This window comes from Sorghum bicolor, chromosome 7 (assembly GCF_000003195.3).
Source record: "Sorghum bicolor cultivar BTx623 chromosome 7, Sorghum_bicolor_NCBIv3, whole genome shotgun sequence".
Taxonomy (NCBI): Eukaryota; Viridiplantae; Streptophyta; class Magnoliopsida; order Poales; family Poaceae; genus Sorghum; species Sorghum bicolor.
The window spans coordinates 409,271-420,874 of record NC_012876.2 but is presented as its reverse complement, the minus strand read 5'-3'; the positions used below and the strand labels follow the sequence as shown (position 1 = coordinate 420,874).

Sequence of the window (11,604 nt, the reverse complement as noted above, 5' to 3'; positions counted from 1 at the left end):
ATATAAAAAGAAGACGATATAAGGGAGTAATTAATAATACAATAGTTATAGTTATTACTCCTATAAGTTGCACGTACAGTATCGTGTTAATTAATTGCAAAAAAGGAAAAGAGAAGATAGTTGTGCGCGGGCCCCACGGCACCGGAGGCAGGTGGGGTCTCCAGCGGCGACCAAGAGGCCTGAGAGCGTTCCTCACCTGCCGTCGTCTTCCTTGCTCGCCTTGGCCTCCTCCTTCCTCTTTCTTCTTCTCGTTTCGAGACTACTAGACGACTTGGCTTGGCTTTGTTGCCTTGGACTCCCCCCTCTCCTCTCCTCTCCTCTCCTCTCCTCTTCTGGTGTGCGTGCGTGCTTCTGCTAGCTTGTCCAATCGCCGCGGCCAGAGCCCCCGCGCAAGCTACCGGGGAGATTGAGGATTCCAGCGCCGTCGAGCAACGGGACTCTAGCGCCCCGCCCGACACCGACGACCGACCACTAGTAGACGTTGCCGCGTCCCTCCACCACCGACTTGGCATCTCGGTGTACGGGACGGAGGAGCAGAGAGATCCATCACCCCAGTTGCTTGCAGGCATCCCCGTATCATTGGGATTCCGATTCCAGCATCGCTCGCTCGGCGGTGCGCGCGCGGCCGCCCCCTCCTCGCTCCTCATCCAATCCACTCGGTTCCGATTGGATTTCAACTACCCTGCACCCCGTGTGAGCAAGCGCAACCGGCCCACCGCCGCCCTCGCTACGCCAGGAGGTGCCCAGGTCTAGCTAGGAGGTCCTTCGCCGGCGACGAGCACCCCACCAGGTATGCCTTGCCTGCGCACCCCTTCTCTTCCCTTCCTTTCCTCTATGTACTCGGATCTGATCTAGTACTTGTAGTAATTTACAAGTGAATTCTATGCCTACTACTACTACTAACTTCGTTTTTTTTTCCCCTTTTTGATTGATCAATTGATTGACACCATACATAACCCACCAATTCCAGACCAACCGTAAGGGCATGTGACAAGCTGCCGCCTGCCTTTGCCGCAGGCAATGTGCTCCGACATGTCGGATCAGCACGACCACCACACAACCAGGTAGTATTTCGATTCTCTTCTCTTCTCTTATGTTAAGCTTAATCAATCCTCAGCCTCCTCCTCCTCTGGATTGGCTCAGGTTGCAACCAGTTCATCAGGTTAACAAATTTACTTTAATTGTATATGTAGCTTGCTTCCATGTTTAACTTTCCTCCCCTCCTCAATCAGGTTCAGGTGTATCATTCATTCATATTACTGGACCTCTTGCAGAATACATACTCTCCCCTACCTTAGCCTTTTTTTTTTTGTTTCTATATATACCATCAACATGTTATGTTATTATATATATACGTCATCTGTTTCTCTTAAGCAAAAGCCCCTTTTCCTGGAAACTAAACCCGTGTTGCATAGCTTGAATCTAAGTCAATTATTCGCCGACGGACACTATATGTGTTGATAACACTGAATAGGGTTCATTTGTTTCTTTGCCTGCCAACAGCTAGCTAAACCTGTACAGCTTTAGTTTCTGATTGACAATCCAGTGTGAAGCGCATAGACATGTATGGAGCCCCCATCCTCATCCTTTTCCTTTTGCCTGACACGAACAGGGAGGATGCACCAGAGGCTAATGGTTACCATCGCAGTCATTGTTTCAAAAAAGACCATCACAGTCCCCATGGTGCGGAGCAGAGTCAGGCTGCGGATGCCGATAATAAGCATATAAATCATCTCTCCACAGACGACAATGCTCCCTCCAGCGCTTCAGGCCACAGACATGGTCGCATTAGCCGCCATGCATCCACGTCTTCTGTTGATGACCGTTCTATCAAGTCCGGTGACGATTCTGATGGGGCTGAGAGTACCAATGGCAGAAGCAGTAATACAGAGATCTCATTTCTAGAAAATGATACCATCTGGATACCACCTCAAGCGGCAGATAAGGAGGATGAGGCCCAGAGTTTTGCTACAAGCATCGCTTATGATGACGACGACGACGATTATAGTGACGGGATAAAGTGGGGCCAGTCAAGTTTCCCATCCCCTGGTAAGCAGCATGACACCGGCACTAGCAATCATAGGGAGGAACGAGAAAAGGCGATGCTAGAAGCTATGAATGGCCAGCTGAAGATACTTGTCAGTCGGTTTCTCGCATCTGCTGGCATTCCTTCTTCGAACGAAGAGGGTAGCGATAGCTGGCTTGAAATTGTCACCTCCCTGTCATGGGAAGCCGCACTACTTATCAAACCAGATGGTAGCATGGGAAAGGAAATGGACCCTGGCTCTTACATCAAAGTCAAATGTGTAGCATCTGGTACTCGCCGGCAAAGGTGCAGCAATAATTTACCTTCAACTGTTTCTCCTTAATAGATAGTATTTCTATTTCTGCTTTAAACTACATCCGTTAATATGTGGTAATGTTGGTTTGGTTGCAGTGAGGTGATCAAGGGGTTAGTCTTCAAGAAGAACACTGCTCATAAGCACATGCCAACAAATTGCCACAATCCTAGGCTTCTACTTCTCAAAGGAGTCCTTGGGCATTCTGATGTCGGTTTGTCATCATTTAGTTCAATGGATCAGGTTAGATGCTACATATTTATATATGTACGCAAATAATAAACCTCGACTTCTTTTTTTTTTCCACAGAAGTATTAATACCGTCTATTTTGTATGCCTCTAACAATCAGGAAAAGGACCTGTTGGAGAGAGCTATTGGTAAAATGATGGAGATATGCAGTCCCAATGTTGTTCTGGTCGAGAAAACTGTTTCACGAAACATTCAAGAACTTCTTCTGAAAGAAGGTGTCACTCTAATTCTTGATATGAAACTCAACCGGCTAGAGAGAATTGCACGCTGTACAGGCTCTCCCATAATATCGTTTTCCGAAGTTTTGGATAAACCGAAGCTGAAGCAATGTGACTACTTTCATATCGAAAAATTTATCGAGGAGCACAACAACGCCAGTGAGGGTGGAAAGAGGCCATCTAAAACATTAATGTTCTTGGAAGGCTTTCCACGTCCACTTGGTTGCACGGTATGTATAGTTCATGCTCATTGTATGCTGGATATAGTCTATTTCATGCGCACTAATACCATTTCATTGAATAAGTAGCAAGTCCCAAAACTGATTGGTATTCCATACCTTTTGGATTAATATTTACAGTTAGAGTGGTTTTTTTCTTTTTCAGATACTGCTAAAAGGAGCAAACAGTGAAGAATTGAAGAAAGTCAAACAAGTAATGCATTTTACGGTCTTTGCAGCATATCACTTGATCCTTGAAACATCTTTCTTTGAAGATCAAAGGGTTTTTCTAAATGATAAAAGTACCCCGAAAGAAACTTCTGTTACTGCTACAGAAGGGACATCACCAACTGCTTATGATGTTGCTGCTCTTAGTGGTGCTATCCCTAGCTTTCCTTCACATGATGACTCTCCAGCACTTAGACTGTTCCATGCCACTTCTAATAGCTATGCTGATGTGAACAAACCTACATCTCCAAGAAATATGGATTCATTCAGTTCAGTATCCAGCAGCTCTGCAAATGACCTTGAACAAGGTGCAAGTATCAGGCTCAATAATACTGAGAGGTTAACATTACCAGTCCAAGGGCCACTAAGGAAATTGTTTGCTGACATGTTAAGTCACCAGAATATTTACTTACCTGTTACATCATTGCAAGAGGCAAATGATAATAGGAAGGAAGTCAGGGCTGAATCCGGTCAAGAGACTGTTAGTAATGGTTTCCATAGGCCAAAGATAGAAGAGCCTGTGGTTTCCATTGAAAATGGGGAGTCCATAAATGATGCCCAGAAACAAGAAATTACTAGAGCAATAATGCCGGGAAGTTCTTCTGTAAGTGATAAAAGTGGAGAATCACCTGTTATGGAAGACAATGAGGCACATACAACAAGTATCGTTATCAAAGAGAAATATGTCGACGACGATCAAGCTGATGATGCACTTGATTCTCACAGCATACTGATTTTGATGTCTAGCCAGTGCACGGAAAAGCAGGTTATCTGTGAACAAAGCCATTTAACCCGTATAAAATACTATGGGAGTTTTGATGTGTCCTTGGGGCGATATTTGCAAGACATTCTGCAGAATCAGGTGACACTATTTCATAACCTTTTAGTGTTTTGTTGTCATGTGAAATATCCGTGTTTTGTGTTTGTATAATACAATTTGACTCGGTTGCTGAAGGCTCAGCTTTTAATGTTTCCCTTGCAGAAACTGAGTTGCTCCTCATGTGGAGAGCCTCCAGAGTCCCACATGTACTCCTACACGCACCGAAATGGAAATTTGACCGTTTTAGTGAAACGTCTGGTGCCCCAACACCATTTGCCTGGTGAATCTGAAGGAAAAATATGGATGTGGACTAGGTGCTCAAGATGTGATCACGAACATGGGTTATCCAAACCAACTCCAAGAGTACTAATATCAGCTGAAGCACGCAACCTCTCATTTGGGAAATTCCTGGAACTCAGTTTTTCTAGCCACTCTGCAGCAAGAAGGTTATCCATATGTGGACATTTGGTCAACAGGGATTGCTTGCGCTTTTTTGGGTAAACTTCCTTCTGCATTAGGCTTTCATAGTTTCATATAACAATTCCATGGAAACTACCTTTTTTGCAGTTTGGTGATGAATATTTCCTCTTTGTTACTAATTTCAGCTTGGGCTCTAAAGTTGCTATGTTCCGGTACTCTTCGGTTGAAATTTACACCACCTGCAAACCACAACCTACTCTCCAGTTCGTCAACCCCATCAGACAGGATTGGTTTGAAGGACAAAGGAGAAATGTATGGTTCATCTCTTGACTGTTTTGTGTTCATTACTTATTTTCATTATTGTACAATGGTGCCTGACGCTTATGCTCCATCTTTCAAGGTTCATGCTAAAGGTATGGTGCTTTTCTCTGGGGTTGCAAGATTTCTACAAAACTTGAAGAATGAACATCCTGATGCAATAAAATTAGCAATCAATTGTGGCCTCGCACTCCCTGTTAAGGACTTCACTGAACTAGAAGAGTTGCTGATAAAAGAAAAGGCCCAGTTTGAGGTGGGTACATGCATTCTATTGTCCTCGGTATTTGTTCTGTTTTTTATTGTTGATTGAATTTTTATATCTGTGTTGTCCTGCAGAGTTCTGTGGGCAAGGCCACTGATCAAAATGGGACACCGTCTTCGTCTGTGCATGAACTATTGAATATAAATTGGTACTATCAGGACCTTCTACTTGAGCTTTACATTTGGGATCGCCGTCTACATCAATTATTCTACTGTAAATCTGTCCAATTAGAAAGTGTTGCTAATTACAAGAATCCTGCTGATACTGTTGATGGGATCTGCGGCGAGAACTCTGGTACTGATAAGAAAATCAGTGATAAAACTACGATAGCTTTGGGGGTAGCCAGTACCACGGAGTCTGCAAGTAATAATCTTGATCATCAATCAGGTGATGCTGCAGCACCCTTGCTTGATGAAAGCCAAGAAGCTGGGCACTCGGAACTTCCTTGCAATGGAGGTAGTAAAGCTGAAGATTCTTCCATTGCTCATGGTCAAATAAAGGTTGATGGCACAATAGAAACTGCAAATGATCCTTGTTTCGAAATATCCAATGATAAGGAGGTCCAGGTCAATGATACAGTAGCAGATCCAATACCCATGAAACAGGAGCCTTGTAGCACTCCCCAACAGTTTAAATATCCGTATTGGGATGAAAGGGAAAGGTGGATTTGGAATTCAATTTCTGAGTCTCAATTGGCTTACAGGAATGACATTCAAATTGGATATTTGGAAAAATTTGAACTCATTAACAATTATTTGCCACATTATCTTCCTCCCTTGTTTGAACAACATGATGAGGCATACTCTCCGCAGTTTGCAGTAGGTCCAGGTAGTAATATTTTGTGCATAATGGAAGATGAGATATCCAGCATAATAGCTCGTGCTCTTGCCATATCTGATGAACGCCACCATTTGATAGATTTAAAATTTGAGAATGGAATGGATTATTCCAAGGGAGAGCATGTTAAAGCAATGGAGAAATCTTATAGTTTTCTGTCTGAAAGTTCTTTCAGCTCATCCCCATGGTCATCTACAGATTCTGAAGCAAGCTTGTCATCTCTGTCTTCATTTTCATCTGATGACTTTTCTGGTTATGATAGCTCATCTTTATTGTCCCCGATGCATCCAGAAATGACTGTGAACGGGAAAGTGACTCTCAAAGGCAAATATTCAGTAACTGTTGTATATGACAATCAATTCTTTGCGCTTCGGAAAAAGTGTTGCCCATCCGAGCTTGAGTATATTACTTCCTTAAGCCGTTGCAAGAAGTGGAATGCTCAAGGTGGAAAGAGCAAGGCCTATTTTGCAAAGACGATGGATGACAGGTTCATCATAAAGCAAATCAAGAAAACAGAGTTCGAGTCATTTATTAAATTTGCCCCTGATTACTTTAAGCATGTTTACCATTCTCTGGACACTGGAAGCCAAACTTGCCTTGCCAAGATATTAGGAATCTATCAGGTAGTTATATCAAGAGGTCAAGCTTAATTTCGATTCATTTTCCTGCTTTTTTTTCATGTGGACTCACTTGGCTGTTTCAGGTTAAGCAAATTAGGCATGGCAAAGAGGTAAAGATTGACTTGATGGTGATGGAAAATCTTCTCTTTGGCCACAATATTTCACGAATTTATGACCTCAAAGGTGCTACTTTTTCGCGGCGTGTCACTGACTCAAATGATCATGATACTGTTTACCTGGACCAAAATTATGTTGAGGACATGGGTTTTTCCCCAATCTATATTGGTGGAAGAACAAAACATCTTTTGCAGCGTGCAATCTGGAATGACACAGCTTTCCTCACTGTAAGTATAAAGCACATCTTTTCCACAACTACTGGCAGTTATGTTTTTCAATGATAACATTTATGAACATAATGATTGTACTTGCAGTCTGCGAATGTCATGGACTATTCTCTACTTGTGGGAGTGGACAAAGAGAAGCATGAACTTGTGTTTGGCATCATTGACTATCTGAGGCAATATACTTGGGACAAACAACTGGAGACATGGGTGAAGACTTCTCTGGTAGTACCCAAGAATGTTTCACCAACTGTAATTTCCCCCAAGGAATACAAAAAAAGGTTTAGGAAGTTCATGGCGAAGTACTTCCTGTCTGTTCCAGACACATGGAGTCCTGATAATTCATCTAAGCCATGCAAATCCCTTGGTCAGAGCAATCACAAGTCAGTGGAACTCCAGAATGGCAATAACCTGCTTCAGCACCCAACAGAAGGGTGTGCCTAATCATGTGCAGGACTTCCTGGCAGTTTTGTTGAAGCCTATCCCATTGTTGTTTGGCTACTTTTCACTTTGTAAAATGGTGTACATATGAGGACCTCACTGTTGATCTATCCAAAAGTTTGCGGTTTTTAGGCAAATTGTTGGGCAAGTGAGGTCCACAGGACGTGTACCTATACAAATGTTCATTGTTAATTTCACAATTATTATAGTGAAATTAAGAATTCATATGATCATTTTTTGGACATACCACTTGTGTGACTGAATTCTTCACTTATGACTTACTGTCCAAGATAGACATTTCCTACCTGTATAGAAATTAGGTCAATTTGAGTATTATGTTGTTTGTGTATCCCCAGTGGACCTGCTGGTGTCTGAAAGCGGTGGGCGCGGTTTAAATGCCTGCCGCCTGATCTTATTCCACACAGCACAATGCAGATTTTGTGTTTGATGGATACTGTCCAGTTTCGGTATGCCCCCTTTCACTTCTTTTTGGTTCTGCACAGTGTACAGACTTCTCAGATCTCCTGGTACATATTGCAGGCTATTTTCTTTGATAAACAGAGTTCAATTGTTACTTAGATTGGGTGAGATCAAGTTACTCAGTTTTTTTTTCTGTATGAATTCTTTTCTGGAATATAATTGCAATACGCATCTGTGCCCCGAAACCATTCTTATATGCATTTATGACTTTTTTTATTTTTCAGATATCTTCCTTGTAGATGAGGTTATGCATCATGATGATGTCCCTACTGTTTGCAGTTGTTCTATGTGTTAATTTATTGCTATACAGTGCTTGGTATGCCTGGACCATTGATAAGGTAAAATTTTGACAACTGAGTACAGACTTCATTGATCGCTCCGGTACTTAATTATATGCTACTTTCCCTTTTTTGAGCCAAAAGACACATTAGTATTGAGGATAATGATCTAGTTAGAGTTTGTATTATAATTTTCACCTGACCAGATAATTGGTAGCAAGAACTTTTCTTCTGTTGGCTCATTAGGTTGACTTAATGTAACCTGACCTTTTCTAATCAATCCGTATTGGATTTTCAGTTCAATGTGAATTCATGATGAGCAGCTTATAATTTGGTCAAGCAATTCTGATTGCTGCTTTAAGAGGTGATCATTGTGTCTGTTTGAGGAAGAGATTGGATTTGGTGGGCTGATGAAGCTCAGCTTTTCCCACCAGAGGCAGAGCCCTAACCCAAAGTATGGAATATGGATTGCCCTGCTGCTTACCATGATATCGCTTGCTTTTGGCCCTGCAAGGCAGCTCAATCAATTTGGCATTGCAACCTTTGCTGGCAGTGGTTCTCTTCATCTGATTGAGGTCCAGAGGATGATTCTGGCTCAAAAGACGTTCACAAAGTGATCATTCTGTTCCAATTCCAGAAGGCTGTTCCTCGTCATTATAAAGACCAAATGGTGACTGGGGTCAGATATCAAAGAGAAGCATCACAAGAAAAGAATCTTACAAAAGCGGTCATAAAGGTACCGTCCCTCCCTTAGATCGTTTGTTCATCTTCTCTGTTCTATTAAAATGACAACCATCCCTCCCTTAGGTCGTTTGTTCATCTTCTCTGTTTTATTAAAAATAACTGGTCTTTTCTGTACCATTCACCATATTCTTGAGCTGGTGGGAAGCGACGATATGGTTCAATGACAACGAAAGCATAAGCCTACCACCAAAAACAAAACGGACAAGCAAAAAAGAATAAGAACAGAAAAGTCCATCTTGTTCCTTTTTGTCTCCTATATATGTCCAACAAGTTGGCCACACCACCACAGTGCTTTTCCAGTTATAGAAAAGAGCAAAGAGTTGGTTTTCCTTTTTCCGAGGTCTGATTGGTGGCACTTGCGGATTCTCCTTTTCGGCATCAGCTCTTATATTATTATCTTATATAAGGCCGTCTAAATCCAAAGCATATATTATGTTAAAAAGAATGCTAGAGATATGTTCTGGTTCTGATTCTGACAATAGGCAGACACAATAGGAAGTGGCCATACCGCCGTTGATTTGGAAGCATACAAAGAGGATGATGATTCTGCTGCTACATGCATGACTTAAGTATGGACACCCTACTAGCTAGAGAGTAAACAGCACTGCACTGCACTTAACCAGAGAAGGAGAGGAGAGGAAAACAAATTAAACAGACAAACAAAAAGCACCTTTTTCTTGGGTTGCCTAGATTTGTTAGCCTCTTGTTGGAGTATCTACTAGGGTGGTGGCATAGAATAGAAGAAGTGGAACTGCCTGCTGAAACCGTTTCTCTGATGAACAACTCATCTTGTGATTGATTGTGAAGTTTAATTTTGTTTCAGCTGATGAGCTAGGGACGGGAGGAGCTAAGCTAGCGATGGCTGCAGAGGTCGGAGAGCATCTTCCTGCCCTCGACGATCTCATCGAAGAAGTCATCGAGCTCAGCGATGACAGCCTCAGCGCCTGATCGCAGCATCCCAACCCAGCCATTGATGATCTCCGCTCTCTGACCAAGGCTGTCTCCGATGTCGTCACAGTAGCCACCGCCCATGGCGACGACCCTGTCGAAGTCCTGCTTGAGGCCGTCAATGGCAGCCCTGGCCTGGCGGAACTCGTACATCATGATCCCACCGCCGCCGCCGCCGCCGCCGATGATGCATCCTTCCATCTCCTGTGCAACGCGCTGTCGCAGGCGTGCGACAGAGGCGACGTAGCCACCCCCCGAGGCGCGGAGCTGCTGGTGGTGGTGGGCGACAGCAGAGCAGCCGGCGGTGAGGTCGGGGAGGCAGGTGACGGTGCCGGAGATGAGGAGGACGAGGAGGAAAGAGGTGGCGTTGCGCAGCGCGTAGAGGACGCCACGGAAGCCGTTGAAGGCATTGAGCTTGAACTCGAGCGGGGAGCGGTCGTCAAGCAAAAGCGAGGCCGGGTCAAGCCTGGCGTCAGCGAGCGCACGGTTGTCCTGGTGGAGCGCGACGGCGTGGCGCCTGGGCGCTGTGATGGCGCGCTGGAGGTGTCGCACGGCGGCGGTGGCATGGGAGTGTGAGCCGCCGGAGCCAGAGCCGCCATAGAGCCAGTCGCGGAGTGCGGGGGCGACGCGTGCGGCGGCGGCGCAGTAGGCGTCGAGCCCCGCGGCGCCCGCGCGCGCGAGCTGGCAGGCTTCCCACAGGCGGGAGGTCTCGTCCATGTACTCGTCGAGCCAGCTCTCGCCGGGAGGCAGGTGGAGGCGCTGCACCAGGTGGAGGAGCTGCGAGTGCAGGGAACGCAGCAGCGCCGCGGCTTGCTGGAGGAAGGCTGCGGAGAGGCACGCGTGTGGGCTGCGGTGCAGCGCGTCCAGACCGTGCGCCATGGAAGAGTAGAAGGCGTTCATGCTGTTGCTGTTGCTGGGTGGGTGGGCGTTGGTGTGCTCTGCTCAATGGTGGTGGCGGTGCATGGACAGATGATGGAGTGTGGACAGGAGGACACTGGTGGTGCGTGCTTTGAGCTGGCCTTGTCTGTGCGATGGGTTGGGTTTTATAGGCAGGCACACGAGATGAAGAAGAGGGAGGAGGTAGTATAGCAGTGGCAGAGCTGGGGTGCTGAGAGCAATGCAGGGGAGGGAGGGAGGGACTATGGTAATGATGGGGTGTCTGTTGCACAGGGGGAACGATGATTTGGATGCTGCTGCTGGAGCAGTCTCTCACTCACTCTCACTCTCACAGTCTGGCTTGGCTTTCTATTCTTCAATCCATGGCTTCCATGTCACTATTTGCTTGCTCCCAGTCAAGAACAAGTGATGGCATGCAGGATGAAGGAGCAGAGCAGCCGTCCGGCATCGGAAAACCCACTCAGGTCTAGTCTACTCGGCTCGGGCTGGCTGCAACTACCTGCAAGGCTGCAATATGCTACTAGGAATTGCTGAGACGACCATGCGTATCGTATCAGAGATGAGCAGTAGCAGTAGGACGGCCTGCAATTCACGGCTGCGCCCTGCAACCCTGCATATACGTATGGTCTCTGAGCTGTGCTGCCTCTCCGCTGTCTGCCCGCCCATGTTGGCTTTAGCTGGAGCCTGTACCATGGCCATGGCCTCCGTACGTATATGACAGTGTACATGGGCTCATTGTTAATTACAACTTCGTTGTTATAAATATAAAACTTATTCGTTATAAGAAAAAAAAAGAGTGACGGTCACACCATCGAATATACACTTGTACATGCATGCACACACCACAAAATAGTACTGTTTGCTAACGAAACAAAGAGACTCGCTAAGTATAAGAAGAAAGACCGATGCCAAATACGGAGCCCGCGCGCATATTTGTGCGTTAGA

At 45.2% G+C, this 11,604-nt stretch overlaps 2 protein-coding genes across 2 annotated transcripts; one reads left to right on the top strand and one right to left on the bottom strand.

Moving 5' to 3' along the window:
- On the top strand, positions 210 to 7,586 carry LOC8064334 (1-phosphatidylinositol-3-phosphate 5-kinase FAB1A). The gene is made up of 12 exons (XM_021465887.1): positions 210 to 790; positions 971 to 1,064; positions 1,613 to 2,332; positions 2,438 to 2,582; positions 2,690 to 3,037; positions 3,192 to 4,115; positions 4,236 to 4,570; positions 4,679 to 4,805; positions 4,894 to 5,064; positions 5,148 to 6,533; positions 6,614 to 6,874; positions 6,962 to 7,586. Exons 2-12 carry the CDS (start codon positions 1,021 to 1,023, stop codon positions 7,313 to 7,315), a joined length of 4,815 nt encoding a protein of 1,604 aa, XP_021321562.1. The 5' UTR covers positions 210 to 790; positions 971 to 1,020; the 3' UTR covers positions 7,316 to 7,586.
- On the bottom strand, positions 9,588 to 10,665 carry LOC8064333. The gene has a single exon (XM_021465888.1). It carries the CDS (start codon positions 10,660 to 10,662, stop codon positions 9,667 to 9,669), a length of 996 nt encoding a protein of 331 aa, XP_021321563.1. The 5' UTR covers positions 10,663 to 10,665; the 3' UTR covers positions 9,588 to 9,666.